Here is a 24,394-nt window from a genome sequence, read left to right as displayed (position 1 = left end):
CTACTTTTCTTACTGTTACCTGTTTTGGGTTTGTGTACATATAATTTGTGTATATTACTTACCTCCTAAGTGAGGGTATCCTCTGAGATACTTTTGCCATATTGTCACTAAAATAAAGTACCTTTATTTATAGTAACTCTGAGTATTGTGTTTTCTTATGGTATTGTGCTATATGATATAAGTGGTATAGTAGGAGCTTTGCATGTCTCCTAGTTCAGCCTAAGCTGCTTTGCCATAGCTACCTCTATCAGCCTAAGCTGCTAGAAACACCTCTATTCTACTAATAAGGGATAACTGGACCTGGCACAAGGTGTAAGTACCACAAGGTACCCACTATAAGCCAGGCCAGCTTCCTACAGTCTTTCAGTGGGGCTGTCCCTCTCGCGCTCTTTATAGCTGGAGATTCCCCTCGGAGGTACTTCAGGATCCGGTGGGGAAAGACACACTGACACAATTACTAACAAAATACATGGAACATAATTGGCAGTCCACGCACAGCCGCGCGACTGAATGGGAAGCATGTAAGATGGTGCTTCAGGGAGGTTGTATGGGGTTTACATGTGGAGTGCGGAAAACCCTCCAGGCAGAACTGACGGAAATGGAGGATGTCCTGGCTGCATTCCAGAGGGTAGGGGCGGGGCCCCATGCTCAAGGGGAGGAAGTTAACTTGCTATGTCAGGTGATTGAAACGAGAGACAGACTGGACCATTATACTTTAAAATCATATCGACAGCTTCTGCACCGGGAGGGTGATAGCTCCTGGAAACTCCTTGCATGGATCCTCAAACGGGAACAGCCGCACTCCTTAGTACTCCATCTTAGAAATCCCAGGGGTGGAGAGGTGACCACACAACAGGATATAGTTGGAGTATTTAGGGATCACCTCAAGGGAGTCTACGAGAGCCCGGGAGGTGTGTCTCCCCCAAGTGAGTGAAGCTGGAGTGGGAGCGCTGGAGGCAAACCTCACCCTAGACAAAATGACAGAGGCCATTAAATCTCTCCCACTGGGGAGAAGCCCGGGAAGCGACGATTCACAGGCAAATTTAATCAGACATTTGTGACGTTACTGGCGCTGCGGCTACTGGTATATACAATGAGGCATTTATTGCTAGGATACTGCCAGATTCAATGCGAGATGGCCTCATAGCAATGATCCCTAAATCAGAAGCGGCAGCCTCTGACCCTGCGGCTTACAGCCCAATCACAATGATTAATCTGGACGTAAAGGTCCTAGCTAAAATCCTGGCAGTGCGACTCGCGAATGAGGTGTCACACTTGATCCATTCGGACCAGTGTGGGTTTATACCGGTGCGAAATACCGCTATGAACGCGCGTAGGCTTATGCATGTCCTGCAGGGGGTTGAAGACAGTTGCGAGGACTTAGCACTGGTATCGGTAGATATAGCCAAAGCATTTGACACAGTAAACTGGGTGTATCTCCTCCGGGTTCTGAAAGCCTTTGGCGTGGGGCCTCAATTTAGACAATGGATCAAAATCCTATACTCCGAACCATCGGCGCAGGTTCGGATGGGGGAGGGGGGTCAGTGCTCGGACAGTTTCAGGATATGGAGGGGGACCTGGCAGGGGTGCCCCTTGTCGCCACTTCTCTTTGCAATGGCCTTGGAGCCCTTAGCATGTAAACTTCGCTGGGTCATGGAGAGGTGGGGGATTTGGCTCGGTGGGACATGCCATCTGCTGTCACTTTACTACGATGATACGCTGTTTTATCTGAGAGACCCCGGGGTCTCGTTGCCTGTTTTGATGCAGGAGCTGGAGACTTTTGGGCTTTTGTCTGGGCTAAGAATCAATGAGAACAAGTCTCTGATATTCCCTCTGGGGAATTTAAAACGGATCCCGCCGGATGCTCTGCGGACCATGCCCCTGCGATGGGAAACTGACTACTTCTAATATTTCGGGATAATGGAGGCCCCCACGTCTCGGAATCAGCTCAATATTGAGAGGGTGATCTCGGGCCCGGAGAGCTCAGTGCGTATCTGGAACTCACTTCCATTCTCAATAATGGGACGAGTCGCAATCGCAAAGATGGTATTTTTGCGTCGATGCCTGTACACTTTGCAAAATCCGCTTGATACCCTCCCTCGCTCGGTCTTTAAACGTCTTCACTCATTGCTGATATCCTTAGTTTGGGTGGGGGGGGGGGGGTGCTGCAGAGTAAAATGGGAGACCCTTCAGCTCCCCCTTGAGGAGGGGGGCTGGTAGTACCGAATTTGGAGTATTACTATTTAGCCTCCCATCTACAATACGTTAGGGTGATAACTGGGAATAAACCCTACTGAGGGATGAGCCATGGTGCGACACCCTGGCACAGCTGCTGCATGCAGGGGACAGATGGGACCAACCGCTTCCATATCTAATACACCATACGGCAAAGCTCTGGATGCGTGCGGTAAAAATAATCATGCGGCGCACCGTTTGCACGGAAATTGGAGTTCCGAGACCTTCCGACACTTGGCTGCAACGGTGGATCCTCGACCTTGGCAGGAGGCTGGGTGCTTGACTCTAGCGGATTTATACCTCGGAGAAACCTTTTCTCATGTTTGAGGCGGCGGGGGATACTCTCGGGTTAAATCAGGGACAGTTCTCAACATACGCCAACATGCAGCATATCACCCGGGGGATAAAGCCCACTCACCCAGAGGCCCCACCCTCCTCAGTCCTGCTCCGGACGCTCCTGGAATACTGGGGGGGGCGGTCATGTTATATCACATCTATATAAAGCCATGATAGCAGACACGCCCAAAACTGTGTTGCGAGCACAGGTGGCATGGGAAGAGGACCTGTCTGAACCGCTGGGGGAGGAACAGTGGAACACAATATGTGTGTTGCTCTGTCTGGGGACCTGTAATGCCAGATTTAAGTTGATGCACTTTAACTATATACATCGCACGTATGTCACTCCGGCATTCCTCCACAGAACTGATCCTAGCAAAGATGACAGCTGCCCCCGCTGCCATGCGCGACCAGCGACTTTCTTACACTTAGACTGGAACTGTCACATAGTACACACTTTCTGAGAGGCAGTGGTCCGAGTTTTGGGTCAGGTGGAGGCGGTGAGAGTGGAACAAACTCCTGTCCAGTGCCTTTTGGGAGATGTCAAGCGAAAAAAAGGAAAAAAAAATGCAATGGAAATTTGTACAATTGGCGCTGGTGTTGGCCAAGCGAAGGGTTGCGATTCCCTGGATGGGTGCACAGGGTCCAGATGTGCGGCGTTGGCGTACAGATGTCAAGGAATGGGCGTTGGCAGAAGAAATTTGCTTAACGTGGGCTAGGAGGGATGAACACATTGAGGGGGATATGCAGGCATGGAGCAAGATGATTGAAGGTATTGCTGAGCAGGAGGACACGGGGCAGGAGATTTCCCTGAGCACACAGGTGTAGCGTTGGGGCAGCCTAAATTATGAAGAACAGTTTATGCAGTGGGATTGTAAATAGGACAAATAATAATGTGGAACACTTGTTACACCGTTGCAAGCTGGGAAACAGCCTACATCAGACATGTTATCATATCATGTATTGTTGGGGGGGTGGGGGGGGGGGGGAGCGGATGTGTTGCCATGTGGTTATGGGGCAATGTTCCGAATGTACCGAAAGTTAAAAATGCAAAAATAAAGTTTTTAAATACCTCAACCATGTACAGAGGAACAAAGACTCTCTTGTGACAAATTTGACTGAATAGTACAATTGACAATACTTCTGACCGAGTCAATATTAAGTAAAGATAATCTATTATCCAATAGGGACTTTTTTGACAATGCACAATTACATGCTCTTACTATGTAGATTTTTGACCTATACTACACTTTATACTTTCACTCTCTTTATTAGTCACTACGCTGTGTAAATTCAATGAATTATTTTATTACACAAATATACAAGCAAAATGACATCTAGCTTGGAATGACAAGAGAAGTTTGCAAAATTCAAGAGAAAACCAGTTGTCTGACCATACATAAAGAATGCACCAAACTTAGCAGATTACGTTTTTTAAAACAGCTGTCACTATCTGATTGAAAGGCACTCATTTTTACTGGAAGCTGTGAGGTTACATAGACCTGTACTACATGTTCTAAACTTACTGAAATAAATATGTGACAAGACTCAAGTTTCCCACTAAGGCAACAAGGGTGCCACATTCCAACTGTGGAATGCAAATCAGGCACCCCCAGTGTCATCTCTGCAGTTGAGTCGCAACAGCTGTAAAAAGGTCATTATATAGCTTTCAGAACATTGGCAGCCATGGTAGTTAGAGAAATGAACACACAAATTGCTCCAATTTTGCATCTGCCTGCAACAAGGTTCAATGGGTTAAACATGTGCCTCAAGATCTACATGTCACGAGACACAATCCCAGAAAGGTCAACTCAAGCTTCCGTACTTAAAATGTACATACTTAAATACATGCAAATGATATTCAGAACTTTCCCAAGCCAAATGCAACGCTCTGGCCATTAGGTCTGAATTAAGTCTTAACTTGGATGCACTTTAAGTGGCATTGCCTGAATGGTCAGATTTCTGAAATTTTGCTGGCAGGTCAAAGTAACTCTTCTGCCATTACTTTCTCTTGACCACACTCACTTGGCTCCACCTCTAAGACCAGTTCAGAAGGCTGACAATCTGACTGCCTTCTTTGACAATGACCTTACTTCTACTTCTCAAGGGATCTCAGTTAAAAAAGAAAACCATCTATGTTCACTCCAGGGCATCTTGACTTTCCACCAATTCCATCAAAATACTTCCTTAATCCTGACATTGGTGTTTTCTTGCCTGGAATACTGTAACAGCCTTCTTACTGGTTTCTGCAAAAATGTGTCTGTCAAACTGCACAGAATTTTAAATTAGCCAGATGTGCTCATTTGGCACATAAGATGCAGAGAACACATCGACTCCACAATCAGATTGCTATACTGACTACCTAACAAAGAAAAGCCACTTCAGAACACTGTACATTATACACAAGTCTGATGGGCCAGGTTGTCTGTTCAAACCTTTTTGCCCTACCATTCATCCAGACGACTGAGTTAATCATTGGCGCTTTAGTGTTCACTCCTGCGACATAAAATATAAAACTGGAGAAAATCCTCTCTACGTACAGGGCTCCTCCATCTAGAATGGAAAACTACATCGTAAAATTCATTAGAGGCCTAAAAACAGATCTTTTTCTTACTTCACAAGGTTCAAACTCTGCAGACTTCAGACTGCTTCCGACTTGCGATTATTGATATACTGATATACCAGTCAGATGCCTAATGTTGGCACATGAACTGTATAGCCTTTTCCTCTTACCTAAACATTCCATATGTCAGATTTACTCCTATCCTTTTCAATTATGCTCCCTTCGCTATGGCAAGACTTATACAGTGTTTTCTGCTGCCTCCTTCTTTTAACTCTGCACAACCCTCTCTAGGTGCTGCAAGACAGTAACTTTTGGTCTGAGTACTTCATATATCCACCAAGAAAATAAAAGGTTAGTAATTTGAGTAGTATCAATTTAGCTCATTAAGAAATAGCATACCATCATGTGTTACATAAAAACATTTTATTTATTGTTACTATCATTACCCCTATTGCCCACCAGTAGGCTTGCCTACAGTTCTACCTACAACTGCAGTTCGACTGGAGCCCAAGCGTGTGACAAGAAAGGGAGCTGCAGTTTAGTGTACAGAATTAGTGCTTTACTGCCTGAGCAAAACATAATATATCTGAAGGAAAACAAGAGAGAATAGGACAAAATTATTGGGGGTTAATTTGTCCTTTGTTCAGATCATATGTATTTTTTTTCTAACTCAAAGCATATGTCCAGAGTTGTGGATCACTCCATCAGCATTAGTTTTTTAGGTCAAGCGCGCAAGTGCTTTGACCTGTTGTAAGTATTGTGGGCTTTTAACCACACTCATCTCACTCCCACCATTTTCATTCATTCCTGGGCTTGCCTTTCAAAAATCACTTTATGTAATTAGTAAATGATTTATGTTTGTCTCGCCTTGAGGTGTTTTTATCACGCCTTGCAGACTACCCCATTACATGGATTATTGCACAATTGTCTATATACTTCAGCGTGGGCAAACTATTTTTTTCTTTTATGTCTTCCTTCGTGCTGCATGGCGGCCACGGCGCCCACACCGCGAACAGACACAACAGCTTGAACTCGATCAGCGGTATTGGAGCGATGATCCCATAGTTCACAGTTAGTTAGTCAGTGTCCTTTCCTGTGGCTGTCTACTTAAAACACTTGAAATTGATAAGTGCTTTACATAAAACAGAAATCCTCAAAGCAAAATGGGCTCTCCCAGCACAGCGAGGGAGCCAATATTACAATATTCACTGCATTAGGGAAACTCGCCCTATAATGCTTTGCATGGCACGACTTTTACAAAACATTTTTGTTCATAACTCAGCCTGTGGTGGTCCGAAGACGATGGGACCACCATCAAAACGTTCAGCATGATGCACTCTTTCTGTCTACATCATCTCTAGCTCCCCACACTAGGTTAGTGGGGACCTGTTTTGCTTCACTAATGAGACAAGCTGAAACACTCATGCACTGACAAAAATCTCTGGAACGCGCTTCATAGTCTAAAGAAGACATTTATCAATTCACTTTGCAAGGTTCGTAAAGGAGATCAGCATGCTGAAAGCACATGTTTAAAAATGGTAACAGCAATGAAATGAAAACATGTACAAGAAATTCTCCACTGCAATATACACAGCAAATATATGTATCTATATATCACAACGCAAATCAGATAACAAGAAATAAAAAATATCTATCATCTTGAGACACGGGCACATCTGCTTCATCTCCCTCCTATAAGAATCAGATCGCCAGATCCCAGAATTGATCGTGGAGAGAGAGAGAGATCAATTATCCTCATGGGAAGGATGACACACCTCAGCATCCTGAGCATGTCTGAGATCTGAATCATTCCTGGTGCATCTGGCCTCGGCCTCTTATACTTTGAACAAACAAGAGAGGAGAGTTCTAGAAACTCCTTCTGTAAGGAAATGCCTCCTTGGCATGGTTACGCCCTGACTTTTTGCCTTTGCTGATCCTAAGTTTTGATTGAAAGTGTGCTGGGACCCTGCTAACCAGGCCCCAGCACCAGTGTTCTTTCCCTAAACTGTACCTTTGCTTCCACAATTGGCACAGCCCTGGCACTCAGATAAGTCCCCTGTAACTGGTACCAAGGGCCCTGGTGCCAGGGAAGGTCTCTAAGGGCTGCAGCATGTCTTATGCCATCCTGGGGCCCCTCACTCAGCACATGCACACTGCCTCACAGCTTGTGTGTGCTGGTGGGGAGAAAAAGACTAAGTTGACATGGCACTCCCCTCAGAGTGCCATGCCAACCTCACACTGCCTGTGGCATAGGTAAGTCACCCCTCTTTTCAGGCCTTACAGCCCTAAAGCAGAGTGCACTATACCACAGGTGAGGGCATATGTGCATGAGCACTATGCCCCTACAGTGTCTAAGCAAAACCTTAGGCATTGTAAGTGCAGGGTAGCCATAAGAGTATATGGTCTGGGAGCTTGTCAAACACGAACTCCACAGTTCCATAATGGCTACACTGAAATCTGGGAAGTTTGGTATCAAACTTCTCAGCACAATAAATGCACACTGATGCCAGTGTGCAATTTATTGTAACATGCACTCAGAGGGCATCTTAGAGATGCCCCCTGAATACCAATCTGACTTCTAGTGTGGACAACCAGACGAGTTGCTGGCCACATGGGGAGAGTGCCTTTGTCACTCTGTGGCCAGGAACAAAGCCTGCACTGGGTGGAGGTGCTTCTCACCTTCCCCTACAGGAACTGTAACACCTGGCGGGGAGCCTCAAAAGCTCACCCCTTTTGTTACAGCACCACAGGGCATCCCAGCTAGTGGAGATGCCCACCCCTCCCGCCACTGCCCCCACTTTTGGCGGCAAGGCTGGAGGAGATAATTAGAAAAACAAGGAGGAGTCACCCACCAGTCAGGACAGTCCATAAGGTGCGCTGAGCAGAGCTGACCCGTCTTTAGAAATCTTCCATCTTAGATTTGGAGGATTCCCCCAATAGGATTAGGGATGTGCCCCCCCTTCCCACAGGGAGGAGGCACAAAGAGGGTGTAGCCACCCTCCAGAACAGAAGCCCTTGGCTACTTCCCTCCCAGACCTAAACACACCCCTAAATTTAGTATTTAGGGGCACCCAAGAACCCAGGAAATCAGATTCCTGCAACCTGAAACAAGAAGAAGGACTGCTGAACTACAAGCCCTGCAGAGACGACGGAAGACGACAACTGCTTTGGCCCCAGCCCTACCGGCCTGTCTCCTGACTCGAAAACCTGCAACCAGTGGCACATCCAACAGGAACCAGCAACCTCTGAAGCCTCAGAGGACTGCCCTGACCCCCAGAACCAAGAAACTACTGTGAGCAGCGGCTCTGCTCAACAATCTGCAACAAACTTGCAACTTTTCTACAAACTTTAAAGAACTCACTCTTCCAGCCGGGAGCGTGAGACTTCACACTCTGCACCCGACGCCCCCGGCTCGAGATCCAGAGAACCAACACCACAGGGAGTATTCCCCGGCAACTGCAACCCCGTGAGTAGCCCGAGACGACCCCCCTAGAGCCCCACAGCAATGCCTGCAGAGAGAACCCAGAGGCTCGCCCTGACCGCGACTGCCTGTAACAAGGGAACCGACGCCTGGACCAAGCATTGCGCCCCCAGCCCCTGGACCTAAAGGAACCGAACCTCAGTGTAGGAATGACGCCCAGGTGGTGGCTGGCCCGAGAAGCTCCCCCTGTGCCTGCCTGCACCGCTAGAGTGACCCCTGGGTCCCTCCATTGATTCTTATACAAAACCCGATGCCTGCTTTGCACACTGCACCCAGCCGCCCCTGTGCCGCTGAGGGTGTGTTTTGTGCCTACTTGTGTCCCCCCCAGTGCTCTACAAAACCCCCCTGGTCTGCCCCCAGAGGACGCGGGTACTTACCTGCTGGCAGACTGGAACCGGAGCACCCCTGTTCTCCATAGGTGCCTATGTGTTTTGGGTACCGTCTTTGACCTCTGCACCTGACCGGCCCTGAGCTGCTAGTGTGGTAACTTTGGGGTTGCCTTGTACCCCCAACGGTGGGCTGCCTATGCCCAGGAACTGAGACTGGTGAGTGTCTTACTTACCTCATAATCTATCCAATACTTGCCTCCCCCAGGAACTGTTGATTTTTGCAGTGTGTCCACTTTTAAAATAGCTTATTGCCATTTTAACAAAAACGGTATATGTCATTGCTCTAATTCAAAGTTCCTAACTTACCTGTGTGGCGTACCGTGCATTTTATGTGTTTACTTCAAATCTTGAACTTGTGGTTCTAAAACTAAATTAAGAAAATATATTTTTCTATATAAAAACCTATTGGCCTGGAGTAAGTCTTTGAGTGCATGTTCCTCATTTATTGCCTATGTGTGTACAACAAATGCTTAACACTACCCTCTGATAAGGCTACTGCTCGACCACACTACCACAAAATAGAGCATTAGAATTACCTAATTTTGCCACTATCTTACCTCTAAGGGGAACCCGTGGACTCTGTGCACACTATTTCTCACTTTGAATTAGTATATACAGAGCCAGCTTCCTACACCCTCTCACTACATAAGTTTAATATTCAAAAAATGCTGATTACTTTAGGTCAGCTTTGAAAAGAACACGCTGGGACTTGGCCAAAATCCCAAGGTGCCCTGAATCAACACAAAAACACGCAAAATAAAAACATGAGCAGATTGAATAACGTGTGCATGGAAAATTACTTGCAGCTTTTAACGTGGCGGTGGCTAATGCTAAAATAAAGTCAATAGGCAAAATAAAGCTGGTGGTCACTAATGTGTTGGTGTGCTGTTAGGCTAAGTGCAACGTGGAGTCAGTGGTCAAAACACAAATATGATTAGACTCCACCCTTTTGGCCAATGACTCATATCCCTATAGTCCTAAAATCGAATTCTCTTTTTTTTCTTTTGAAACATTACAAGCAAATTAGGTATGCATTGTACACAGCAACATAATGAATTTATAAAAGCAATCACTATAAAGCAATAAAGTATTTTTTTTAACCATTAGACATGTTAATTTATTGATCATTCAGATATACTGAATAGCTAAACCAGGCACACCTACAATGGAAAGACTTAAGCTTATATATTCTGATTGGGATAATAATTGAATCACAGTATTCAATTAATTGAATAGTGTCTCTAGGATAACAAGTTGGTATAGAGTTAGGCAGAAACATCATGAGTCCTAATCATGTAAAGGTACATGATCCACCTGTGATGTTTGCTGGAATGTAGGTAAAAGTGAGGTTCCCATATGAGAATAGTCAGCCAACTGGTAACTTAAACATGTTTAATGTGACTGGCAGCAGTCACCAGATGATAACAAGCCACGTTGTTGGTTCCATTAGAATTGCAATCACACAGGTTGAGAGGACATCCATGGTACTCTGTATTATTCCCATGCAGAACTTTGATTTGTGAAATACAACTTGCGTCAAATAGATCCATAGGTATTGCCCTTCAAAAGCAGCAGGGGTGTTGTGCAATGTGATTGATCAATCAGGTTCAGGTTGGGGATGCTGTCCCTCCCGACCCCACATGCACAGGCCCAAAGGGAGAGCATACACCACACTCATGGTTAGAGGCAAGTCATAGTATGATCTGTAAAAGAAACAAGTACGATCTTTCTTGAAAGAACATTTGTCAGCTAAAATGTGCTTCCATTTTCCTTTCCTAGTTTTATGATCAGCAGGACATTATTAGGGCCCTTGGCTATAATTTCTGCAGGTTCGGAGGGCCATTTGGGGATTCCACCCACACCTTAACACCAGAGTTTTTGTCAGTTGAACCAAAACCTTCCTTTCCTTGTACTGTCAGAAGGGATGGGGCAGTCCCCTTCCTCACCAATTCTCCATACACTGGACTTATGACAAGTTGAGCAATTTTGTAAGCATGTAGGTCAAGACCTGCAGATTCTGGTGTGGCTCTGTAAGGAGCTGAAGCTCCAGATTTTATTTCCCAGTACACAATGGTGTTGGTGGCCACGTGTGGCTGTATCAGGAGAATTTTAACATTTTGTAATAGTCTGTTATTCAAAATCCTGAGGGCTTCATTTAAAGGCTCTCTCCAGTTTTTCAGAGTCCTATCAGATATTTTGTTAGTCCAGAACCCCAGGGGCACTCCTGTTCTTCTCTGCTTTTGCCACCTGCTCCAATCTACATATTGTCCCTGGATAGTTACATGCAACACGTCTCCTTCCTCCACTGTCCGCAAGTCCAAAGCCAGTGGAATTATTTATTTTGCCAAATCGAAAGCACACTGCTGCTCTTCACCCCTTTCAAACTCATGTTTTTTTCTTGTCACTTTGTACCAAAGGGGTACATTTTTACTCAGATAAGGGTCGCGCGGTCTCCAAAAATCAAACAATCCCATGAATCGCTGTGTCTCTTGCTTAGTGCGAGGAGCCGCAAACTCCAACATCTTTTGTTTTACCTGTAGCAACATCTCTCTATGTCCTAGCCACATTTTACTCTACAAAACTCCATGAATATATTGTTAATATCCTTAACTTGTTTCTGGGTGTAATCTTTTAAAGAATGCATTTCAACTCCTACCAAAATCTTTGGGCTTCTCTGTATTTTTTGTCTAAATATTGGCTGAGCACGAACAAGGTTCTGCTCATGTAGCTCACACTGGCCCCCACTTTTTTTTGCCTCCTCATTACCGGAATGTGAAAAATCAGCTTTACCTGCAACGGCTTGGTAGATATCCACCTTATCTTGTAATAACTTATTCTGACAAGACAGCATAGTTACAGTATTTATTGTGTCATCAAGTTGTTTCTCTAATTTCTTATTTTAATATTCTAACTGCTTACATCTCTCATTCATTTTTCTGTAAGCAGACAAATGTATCCAAACCCTCCTACTAAGAACAAAAGGGTCATCATTCTGTTCAAAAGGTCACCTTTTTTAAACATGTAAGAACAGTAAAAACATTTATTAATTCTGTTTTATCCAAGCACCCATCCGAAAATGCAGGATGTCCTGATAAACAAGAAAACACACTTGCCAAGACATCATAAGGTATTTTAATTTCACATGCATTTTCAGAAAAGGTTTGCGGTGCTTCCTTTAACTCTCTGAATAAAAACATATTTTCACTTTTAAATCGTACACTTTCAACTTCCAACCTCCCTTTAGACTGTCCGACTACGGCAAAATGTTTTGCTTCACTAATGACCAAGCTGAAACACTGACAAAAGTCTCTGGAATGTGCTTCTAAGTCTAAAGAAGACATTTATTAATTCACTTCGCAAGATTCGTAAAGGAGATTAGCATGCTGAAAGCAAACGTTTAAAAATGGTCACAGCAATGAAATGAAAACATGTACAAATGATTCTCCACTGCAATATACATCTATATATGTATATTTGCATTATGATATATATATATATATATATATATATATATATATATATATATATATATATATATGTATCAATGCAAATCAGATAACAAGAATGAAAAAATATGCATCAGCATGAGGCATGGGCACATCTCCCTCCTATTAGCATCAGATCGCCAGATCCCAGAATCGATCTTGGAGAGAGAGAGATCAATTATCCTCACGGGAAGGGTGACACACCTCAGTTTCCAGAGCATGTCTGAGATCTGAATCACTCCCGATCCATCTGGTCTCGGCCTCTTATACTTTGAACAAACAAGAGAGGAGAATTCTGGAAACTCCCTCTCACTACATAAGTTTATTATTCAAAAAATGTTGATTTATTTATTTAGGTGAGCTTTGAAAAGAACATGTGCGGACTTGGCCAAAATCTTAAGGTGCCCTGAATCAAAACAAAAACGTTCCCTGACGTCTTAGTACATTCTTATCAGCCTAAGCCCTTGGTGGGAAAAGAACACGCAAACATGCAAAATAAAAACATAAGCACATTGTATAGCGTGAGCATGGAAAATTACTTGCCGCTTTTAACATGGCAATGGCTAATGCTAAAATAAAGTCAATAGGCAAAATGAAACTGGTGGTCACTAATGTGACGGTGTGCTGCTAGGCTAAGTGCAACGTGCAGTCAGTGGTCAAAACACAAATATAATTACAGGACCCCAAAATAATAACCACTCCCGCCATTCAGTGTCTTTTTAATGGCTCTAAGGGCTGGAACTTTTGTTTTACGACTGGAAATACCCTGTGTTTTAAGGGCCTTGTTTGTAATATCATTGCTATAGGCCTGCTACTCCTGAAAATGTGTAATGTACTACGCCCTACAGGGGTTAAATATATGGTTACACTGCATTATCTATTATCATTATTTTTTGTGTGGTCATGCCCTCTAGGGTATAGTTACATGACCATGTTTCTTACAAAGACTATTTTCATTGTGGTGGCCTCTAGAGGCTATTCTGAGCATTGCAGTCAACATACTACAATATTCGCAGCACAAAACTTGCCACATAATCCTTTGCACAGCACTCTTTTTGCTAAACATTTTTGCTCATAACTGTGGTGGTTCTAGGACAATGGGACTACCTTCAAAATGCTCTGTCTACATCATCTCTGGGTCCCCACACTAAGTTATAGAGACCCCAAAATAATAACCGCTCCCGCCATTCAGAGTCTTTTAAGATTTCTTATGGGTAGAACTTTTGTTTTACACCTGGGAGACATTTTGTTTTAAAGGCCTTATTTGTAATATTATTGCAGTAGGCCTGCTAAACCTAAAAACACCCTCTATGCACTAAGTATATGGTTACACTGCAATACTTTCTCCTGTTTTTTTACGGGGTTATGCCCTCTAGGGGCTAACAATATGGTTACATGACCATGTTTCTTACAAATGATATTTTTGTTATGGTGCCCTCTAGGGGCTGTTTTGAGCATTACAGTTGAATGCCAAAAATCTATTCCTGATAAAAGGTTTATATGATATTGTATGTGTTTTAATAATCTCTCCTTATTAGAATTATGACCATGATTCAGGCCAGCTTAACATCCTTATTACACTATGACTGTTTGAACACTCTTGGTATGTTTGGGTGACCCTTCTAATTTATTTCTCCTCTGTGGTGGTCTTGTGTCTTTTTAGGGGAATTGTGTTAGCCAGCCAGCAACTCTGATGGTGGGGGGGTGAAAGTGGTATTCTACTGGAATCCATCAATTGGAATTGGAACCCATTACTACTGTACCCGTCTCTGTGTTCTCCTCCAGTTCTGCCTGTAAACACACCTCCACCACATCCCACTCAGCCAGGCCTCCCTGGGATATTCCACTATATAGTAATCTATGCCAAACCCCACATTCCACCCATGTCCATTTGGCAAATTCCCACATCCAATGTTTTTTGGTAGGCATCTTATTTGTCATCCACCTCAGAGCAACACATTTTTTGGGCACTGCTCGCCCCAGCTCTAATACTTTCACCCTTCATTTGGCCTGCTTAGGTCACGGCACAAGCCCCATCATGCACAGCTGCACCGTGGGCTGGATTACAAAGTCTGTCAGATCCTTCAGTTTATCGACCACCTCCCTCCAGAAGGTGCCCTCCCCAGGCAAGTCCACCACATATATAAGTATGAACCCTGTGCAATCTTGTATTTAGGGCACTGCTCTGGTCTGGAGGGTTCAAGCTTGTGCAGCCATTGTGGTGTCACATAGTATCTATGTACACATTTGTAGTAGATCAGCTTTACACAACCATTGCATATCACTTTCCGGCAACTGCCTACTGCTGTCAACCATTCATGCTCCTCCCCTAGCAGTACCCCCAGATCGCCCTCCCAGTGGATCCTAAGTTTTTCCAAATGGTGCTTTCTTTAAATTTATTTTTATTGGAGTTATTGCAATCAAGAAAGATCAAATATACAGCAATATAATAGATAACACACAGCATCACCTGTAAAACAGAAAAAATAAATGAAGTAATACAAAAATACCTACACCAAATCCTCACCTAAATATTTTAGCCCATACCATATTAAACCCCCCTTGGGGACGCTTGCCTTATGCATAGCAGCCTCAAGCTCATAAGTCTGTGAAAGCAGTAACCACCATTCAAAGACTGTGGGAATTATAGATTGTACCCACACTCTTGCAATACATAAACGGACTACGATAATCATAATTGACACCACTGTTGTGAATCTTGGATTAATATCAAGCTAATACACCGGCATAATATCCTTGACAGACCATTCAACAGAATATTGCAAATGAAAAGACAGCAGCTGCACAACACCAAACCAGAATGTTTTAAGTGCAGAGCATTCCGTAAACGTATAAATATCAGCAGCATGCCTGTCACATTTGGGGCAATGCGTCTTATAATTCATATTATTTCTAGCCTATTCACATATCCTGTCTGGGGTATAATATAACATGCACAGTGTACGGAATTGTTGCAGTTTAAGGCTGACTGAACAAACAAATCAATTGATGACATCAAAAGTAGACAAAATTATGTCAGGTGAAATATTCTGACCAGGTTTGGCACCCCATTTAATAAATGGAAAAGCCTGTTATCTGCCCTACCAACCACCATAATACGATACAGAATCCTAATTGAACATTGACAGACTGTTGTATAAAGATAAGACAGAATATCCTGATCATTATCCCCAGCCAAAGAAACTGAACCGCGCAAAAAGAAATACTCAACGTGTAAATATTTATTTTAAAAAAAGAATACTGGGGGAGATCATATAGGGCCTCATTACAACATTGGCGGGTGGCTACCGCCCCCCGCCAAGCTGTAACCGCCGGGCGGCCGCCAATGCAGCCGCACTCCTGCGGTGCCAATTTGGACATCCCCGCTGGGCCGCAACATAGGAGCCGGCTCCAAATGGACCCGGCGGTGTTGCGGCAGTGTGACGGGTGCAGTTGCACCCGTCGCGCTTTTCACTGTCTGCACAGCAGACAGTGAAAAGCCGCATGGGGCCCTGTCAGGGGGCCCCACGACTCCCCGTACCGCCAGCCTATTCATGGCGGTTCACACCGCCAGAAAAAGGCTGGCGGTCGGGGACTCGTAATCCCCTGGGCAGCGCTGCCCTGGCGGATTACAACCGCCGGGGCCATTGTGGCGGAAAACCGCCGGCCCCCCGGCGGTGTAGCGCCGTGGTCAAAATACGCCGGGAGGCACCGCCAGCCTGTTGGCGGTGCTCCCGTCGTTTTGGCCCTGGCGTTGTAATACCGCCAGGGTCATAATGACCCCCATAGTGTTTGTAAAGCAGAAAAAGTGCATACTCCATCCAAATAAAAAAAATGACCAGCAGTCGTGATGCCCCGACTGACCCATTTAAAAAACACTGAATCGTGAAAGACAGATGGAAAAGTGAGATTTCTCCAGATTGGTGTTAGTGAGTGGATAGCCAGCAAAGAATACCGGGCACTATTTGCGTGACGGATTCGAAAGGCATCTCTAATAATTTTGAACCATACCCTCTTAAAATAATTTGGGTCACTGCATCTGCTCAAAGCAAATCAAAAATCGGGCCTAAGGGCCAGTTTGTACCCAACGGCATAACCATCGGGCACGTGATGGGTAAGAATATTTTTAAGATGAGAGCAAAAGGCAACCCAAAAATATAGCTTGACATCGAGAAGAGAAAAACCACCTCGATTAGGGCAAAGTTTTAGAAGACTTTAGAAGACAGATAGCCCTTATGGCCCAATGACACCCTCAAACTAAACTGATGGTTATCCTCTCAAAAATGCCAAAAGAAATGATCTAAAACCTGCAGTGGGACAGCCCGAAAAAGATAAAGAAATTTGTGTGGATCATTCATCTTGACAATATTGCAGTGTCCTAGAATACTAATTGGAAGACGGTTCCATGACCGCATCTTTACTATAAATGATATTACCAAGGTATCCGTAGAATAGATTGCAATATCACCAGCATATGCACTAAGTTTCAGCTTAACACTATTGAATACTGCGGGAGAGATCAAATGATTCCTACTAAGATGATGTAAGTAGTGATCAATATAAAGTGCAAATAGTAAAAGAAAGAGCCGGCATCCTTGAAGAGTAACCCGACAAATCCTGAATGAGGAGGAGGAACACCAGTCAAGAACAGGCCAAGCCACTGGCCCCTTATAAAGAGGCTTAACCAAAGCAATAAATTGACCGATCCCATATACCGATAAGACGGACTAGTAGAAGAACCAGGACACTATCAAAAGCCTTCTCTGCATCCAACCGAATCATACCAAGCTGGCTACCGGTATTCCTAGCAAAGTCGAAAATAACCACAGCTGTGTTAGGGTGTCTAGTAGTAGTCTCTGCCGGGCACAAAGCCATGTTGTTGCAGCAACACTAAAGAGTGAATCAGAGGTACCAAGCGAGCTGCCAAGACCTTGGCAACAAAAAAAATCAACGAGATCAGCCGATAAGATCCCCTATCTTCTTGCGGTTTTTCTTTCATAAGGAACACAATATTATTGGTAAGATTCCAGGAAGCTAGGACCTCACATCTATTTTCAGTACTAGCTGCAAAGCCCACAAGTAAGGGTAGTATGAAATGTGAAATTTTTTATAAATTTCCAACAGAATAGCATTCTTCTTGCCTTCCCAAAGGGTAGTGCCCTGAGAACACTTGATTTCCTGAGCCGTTATACCCTTCTCCAATTCACTGCTTTGTGTAGCAACAAGAGAGGGAAGACATGCACAGTGAATATACCCATTATTACTAGATGGCACAGCAGGAGATGGGTGGCCATAAAGACCCTTATAAAAATCTGCAAATTGTTCAACTATGGCAGGAGTGCCACTGTAAAGAGTGCCATTGCTGCCCTTAATGCTTTTAATTAGATTCTTGTTTCTCTTCTCCGTAATTTGCTGAGCCAAAGCCCACCCAATGCTTTCTTCATACTCATATTGAACCGCACTCTGTTTTAAGTACTGAGCAGCCATCTTTTGCCGCAGCTGTTGATCCAACATACAGCAAACAACCACAAATCGTAGAATAAATGGGTTGCTCATTCAAATTGTATCCTTATTGGCTTGGGAGTGTCGACCATCAGCCCTCAGGAAGTTGGGCACACCATCTAATGGTCTCCTTCTGTGAGCGATCAGTCTGCTACATATGCTGATAATTAATATCAGGAACAAAGGCCTTCATTGCATCCCAAATAATAATTGGGGCAGCAGAATCTGTATTACTAAAGATAAATTATTTTAAAGAGTTGTGCATCCAGCCAATGTAGGCTGGGTTTGCTAACAAAGATCTAGGAAATGTAAATGCCTGGCATACCTTACTAAGAGCAGGGCGATGCAAGTCCAATAAGACCGGATTAAGATCTGACGTACTCTTAGGACAGACTTTCAAAGTAGCAAATTGAATCATCTGCCAAATAATGAATACCAGATTGATCCGTGAGTAATGTCTGTGTGGTGCAGAAAAGAAGGTGTGACTAGGAACCTTAGGATAGAGAGTATGCCAGAGATCAACTAGGCTATGGGCCCATGCCAAATCTTGAATGACAGGCCTAGTTTTGACCATTCGAGGATGAGCCACTGAATTGGTAGTGTCGGAGTAGCTCATAATGCACTTAAAATCCCCAAGAAGTATTGTCTCCCCTGACCCTACTGACATTTCTAGAATCAGCCAATCAAATAGGACAGGATTGTCAAGATTAGGCCCATGCATTACAGCTACAGTAAGCTGCCTAAATAAGATATCCATCTGAGCAATAGCCCACCTACCCTTAGAGTCTGAAGCCGTCCCCTGCACTGAATAATATAGATTCCTGTCGCAGAGAATCACCACGCCCCCGTATAGAGGTTGATTAACAAGTAAATATAATAGGATCAAAACCCAGCCACTTATACAGAAAACGGTCTTTCTATGCCAAATGAGTGTAAGACAAACAATATGTGGCTTAAAAACCAAAATCTTTTCCCTGACCAGTCATCGTTTGAGAGGGTAATTAAGGTCAACAACATTCCATAACATAACTTTCAAATGTGACATAATGACTGGTTAAGAAATAAATCCATTGGCAGTGATAATCTCATTAGATGCACGTGCTATGCTCAAAATGCTCATGATTGCAACAACAATTTTTACAACCTCAGCCCTCCAGTCTCCACCCCATCCAATAACCCACCCATCCTTTGAACCCAAAAAGCAAGAGCTTCAAAAAACAACAAAAAAGAGCAAACCTACCCACAACACGGGGAAAAAACATCTTTCCCTCAGGCTTTCAAGACCCTCAGACAGCCACAGTGTACCAACCACCAACCCAACCCTATCCCCGTGCCCCAGTGCCTTACGATAAGTGAAATCAGATTCTAAACCGCAAATAGCTAACTGATGCATCTTAGCAGTTGTCGATGACCATACAGTAAGCAGGAGCTACCAATATAAAACATTATTGAATGTCAAGATAGTTAAGCAAGCATACACACACTAGACAATTAGTTCTTATCCTGCCATTTCTTAAGTATTTTTAAGGCATCAGTTTCTGTATAACAGTACTGAACATGGCCATCCCTAGGAACCTTCAACCGAGCAGGATCTTGAAGAAACATCTGTGCACCTACTGCCTTCAAGGGATCAATCAACTGCAGAAGTTGCCAATGCCTATCCATTGTAGACTTGCAAAAATCTGAGCAAAGGTAGAAAGATACAAAATTAGTGGTGAAGGGAGCTGCCGGCCGGACCATCAAGAAGACTGCCTGTTGTAGTAGGAAATTGCCAAAATAAATCAGAGAAGCTTGAGGACATGCTTTGTCTGTCTTGGCATTATCCCACTGAATTGGAAGGGGGTGGGCTCATTGTATTTTGACAGTCCATATCCCAGTCCGACAGCTCTGAAAAAGCCTTGAGAAATAGTTGAATAATAAATTCTCAGGGATCATCTCATTCTCTACCCTCCGGGACACCAAACACTCTTAAATTATCCCGTTGCAGGTGATTCTCTAAGTCTTTGATCTTAGCTTGTAGCTGATGTCTTGGTCTGTTGCACTTAAGGACTTCACCAATATAAGAACAACTGGGCTAAGAAGGGGGACCAAGGTTAAGAATAACAAGACTGAACATCACTCCCCCCACGCTCAACCTTTACCGCGCTGGGTAAAGGCGAAGACAGGTGTAAAGCCCTCTGATTCTCCCGGCGCTCACTCTGCAGATAGGCGTCAGTCCTTCGAGGCGAGGGGACAATATGCATGGTAGCGGGGTGCTTTACTCCAGTCAATATCATTCCCTGGGCTATACTTCATCAGGTGCTGCTGCTAACATGCTTTGGGCCAGCCAGGCTCAACCTTGTAGTCATAGTAAGCCTGGTGGGTCTTTGTCTATCCAAACTTCTTAACTAGTCAACTCATCAGATGCAATGATGGTTTCACCATGATTGCCCACTCCACAGCTTCTTAAACACCTTTATCTACAACTGTTCACCTAATGCAGGAACAGCGACCAGATGTACAGCAACACTGTGCTCAGGTGAGGAGCGATAACCTACTGCTTCAACAGGCTGTCACTGAAATCACAGGCAAAGTCTCCACTCTCACAACACAGGTCTTGGAACTCCAAAAGCAAGTAGTTGACACAGAAGAGGTAGCAACTGCCTCGGCTAAATCAATCCGAGACCATGAGGGCTGTCTTTTTCAGAAATGGTGGTCTTCTAAGCAAACGCCAGCAGCAAAGAGAGCTTTTCTCTTTACAATAAAGTCACTGGGAGCAGATAGTTTTGATACTTTGGTTTCTTCCTTTCTTTTATTTATTTATTTTTTAAAGATGCCTATGTCTAACTTCTCCTTAATCAGAGTACTGCAACTACCCTTTGCTTCTCCTAGATAATGACCTTTACAGCTATCAAATGATGGGTCTTTATATACATACTCAGTGAATTAATATCTCCTTTTCCTTCAGTAATGGGTTTGCACTGGTGATGGAATGAGGCTCAGGTTGATGTAAATGGAATTATTGCAGCTCATCTACCCCAGCTACGATCAGAACTGTAACATGAGCATACTATCAACACAGGTCACTCAATTTAAAAATAGCTACTTAAAAGTCTTCAACTGGCTTTTTAGTCAAGAACGCTGCAGACCTCATTGTGTCTGACTTATAAATTATAATTTGAGTACCATTGGGACTGTGTGTGCTAAAAGCATACTCTAAAGGGGGTTTGCCCACAAGATTTTCACCTGGCAAAATCTGCTCTAAGTCATGAGAGAAAACTGTGCAAAACCATGTTTGTGCACCATATGGGCATGCAAGCACTGTTAATGTGTTATCCTCCATTCTCAAGTTCAAAAACAAAGACATCCACAAACTGCGCACCTCATAAAAACCACACCCTGCAGCATCAGCAGGGTTACGTGGACTGGACCTTTGGGATCTCAGAGCGGGCAATTAAACAATATATTTAAAACAAGTCCCTGTTGGGCTGTATATTCATGTCCTTAACTTGATAGGCAAAAACAATATTTGAATTCTCTTCTCAACCAAGACTGTAAAAGCCCTTATGTAAATCCACATCTGCAATGCAGTCCCAGTTTATATTTTACATGTTTTATTTTATTGTGCATGTCCTTACAGTATATGCTTTATGGAGATTTGTTTTGTGACTTTTCATACATGTGACTGTTGTATGGTGCTTACTGTGAACTAAGCCAGCTCCAGTTGTCAGTGTTAGTTCAAGTTGTGGATGGATGAGCACGATGGGGCATGACAGAGCTCTGGGGAGGTGGTTAATGCAGTGCGAGTTTAGCATAGTGCCAGAGAATTTATCATTAAGGTGTTTAGACTTCATGCATGTCCAGCCCTTGGCTTACCTGAAAAGTGCACAGAGCAGTGGTCACAAATATACCAATTGCTATTTTAATTCTAAGGAAAAGTGTGAGAAGGAGGTACACAGCTGTCAAAATGTTGAAAGCACCAACAGAAAAGAAAATGCAGTACATACAGGCAAGTTGGTGTACTGTTTATGTGAGAGGGTGGTGACGTGGAGGAGAGGAATGCAAATATGTGCAAGAGAGTGACAAGCCAGTGTTGAAGAGGAAAGAGGTGTGCAAGATAAGCAAATTAAAGATTTCACAAAGATGTTGGATAAAAAAGGGAGTTAAGTGTCTAGCAGAGTGAGTAAAAGCAGAGGAAACTCATATATTCAGAAAACGGAAGTGACCGAGACACTCCAAAGATCACTGCCCCTTCCACACACATTCAGCCATGGCGATTACCAAGCATTGGGAGTTTTAAAGCATGTACCTGCATTGAACTTTTAACTCGCACATTACAATAGATCCTCTACGCATTGCTTGAGGTGCTTGCGCTGTGGTTTCTATTGAGGTGTGTATAAGCAGTGTGAGGTCTGCAGCACTTTCCAAGTGCTCCAAGTTGTCTGTCAGAGAGCTGGCCTTAAGGTCAATGAGTGGTGACTGTGGTTGCTCTGGATACTGCACTCGTCAGCCTGGGCCCAGCTTGTTTTCACAATTAGCTCACGCACCCTCCTGGTGTCATCTGAACCCTCAGTGGAAAGCATTGTAGACAGTCCAGATTGAGAGACAGCCACATATATAGTCTCCCTCTCACCACTAAACCTGTAGTGAATGCAGCATGTAGGAGACACATGCCTTCATGTAGGTTTTTAACAATGAACTTGTGACCCAATTGCTGGCAGCAGGTGGGAAGGGTGGGTTCGTTTCAGAGGACATTTGCAATATTTATCTCTTTAAATGGGTGTCCTTGCTTGGTTTTATAAGCGATAAAGTGTCACTGGAGGTATCACACATCTTACCACTGGAATGTCACTCCTACACACACTGAAAAGATGGAACTGTAACACACAGGCAATAGCAAACTTAGCAGCTATGTACATTAGTAATGTTTAATTCACAGTGCCATGTTTTCAAAATTGCAGCAATTTCCATTCTAGATATTCACAATATAATCATTCTTACTCATTTATTTGATACTGCGAAGCGTTGGCAAAACCGATTGGACTGGCTTGTTTTACACTCCTTTGTTGCGATATGTCTGAATACAATAACAGAAACTCACAGAGAGGCACACAAATACTGGTCAGGTAGCATGCACAATTTTAGTTTTCATCCTTAAAGACATGTGCCTACTTACATAAGGGATGTCTCTTGGGAAGGATTAGTAGTTATGATTCTTTGGACACATCTGTTTTAGAGACCCTCCCTCCCCAATCTCCAACCAACCCTTTTCATCCCACCTAACGCACTGGGCATTAGTATTAACTAGCTGCGGAATAAATTATGTCCAGCACATAATGAGAGTCTTTGGTTACTAGAGAAGGGTACACAGCAAAAGCCTGGAGGAAGGAAACACTATGTAAGCTTGGTGGATGCAAGCAAATCTACAAAATTCAGGAGGAAGGAAGAGTGGTAGAAGTAGGACAGGGGCACTATATTCAATTCAGAACCAGGCTGTACGGGACACTATGCACGCGCCGGCAGCAAGGGTGCACTACAGAATCGCAAGGGGGTGCTGCAGTAGCCTGGAGGGATGGACTGTTGGTAGAGCCAAGAGAGGGAGAGAATGTAGATTTTCCTCAGTTGCGGTGGACAGAGAATCTGGATTTTATTAAAGACACAGAAGCTAATATGAAATATACTAGTAGAGTTAACCTTGGACTAGACAGTTTCCAAACATTCAACCTTATCACACAATCACTCAGAGCTGCTAGTATGTGTACTGATCTGTGTAAGCAGCAGCAAAAAAAAGTGTTCTGCTGTTTTACTATGCTGGAACTTTGTTGTGTTCTATGTACTTTAAAGTGGCTGCTGACGGTGGCAGCAATAAAGGTAACTGCAATAATGTTAGCCTCGGTTCTTGCCATAAAATACAAAGTGCAGCAACGAGTGGAGTGCTGCAGGCACCTGTTGAGAGGAAGTGCATCAAGCACCAAACGGAAGGGAGACTGTAGCATTCTGCAAATCTAGGCAAGAATTAACCTATACTGTGGTGGATTGCTACTGGGCAATTTTTCTGCAACTATTTAAGAGACTCGAACTCAAATCGGGCAGTCGAAATTTAGTGAGGTCTACAACTGGTGCAATTATACTGTAGAGGGCAACAATTGTGTTCGAAAATGTCACAGTTAACGTATTATACACGAGGACAGGAAACGACACATAAGCAGGTATCGGCAGATCTGCACTTAGTAACTTTACTATATACTACCCTCCATCCCTTTGACCCAGAATTCCTCAGAATTAAAGAACAACCAGTGCACTACTTACTGTCACCTTACGGGAATTCGACTAAACATCTGTTACTTATCTTTTAAACCATTACATTTGGCCATCCGTAATTTCCGTACTTCGGGGAGTAGAACATCCAATCCCGTAGCGGAGC

General features: G+C 43.8%; 1 protein-coding gene across 2 annotated transcripts in view; it reads right to left on the bottom strand.

The window, feature by feature from the left end:
• Window positions 1–24,394, bottom strand: part of ANKRD39 (ankyrin repeat domain 39) — a 90,903-nt gene extending 66,509 nt beyond the window's left edge. Inside the window, exon 1 of one of the 2 annotated variants that reach the window (XM_069214397.1) lies at window positions 24,335–24,394. In XM_069214397.1, the coding sequence (XP_069070498.1) occupies window positions 24,335–24,376 (42 nt within the window). In that variant the 5' untranslated portion in view covers window positions 24,377–24,394. Of the gene's footprint in view, window positions 1–24,279 lie in introns of both variants that reach the window. The other variant, XM_069214398.1, reaches the window with a different exon arrangement.

Source organism: Pleurodeles waltl, chromosome 11 (assembly GCF_031143425.1).
Source record: "Pleurodeles waltl isolate 20211129_DDA chromosome 11, aPleWal1.hap1.20221129, whole genome shotgun sequence".
NCBI classification, from domain to species: Eukaryota; Metazoa; Chordata; class Amphibia; order Caudata; family Salamandridae; genus Pleurodeles; species Pleurodeles waltl.
The sequence above is the reverse complement of the archived record's forward strand: the minus strand, read 5'-3'. Positions and strand labels throughout refer to the sequence as shown.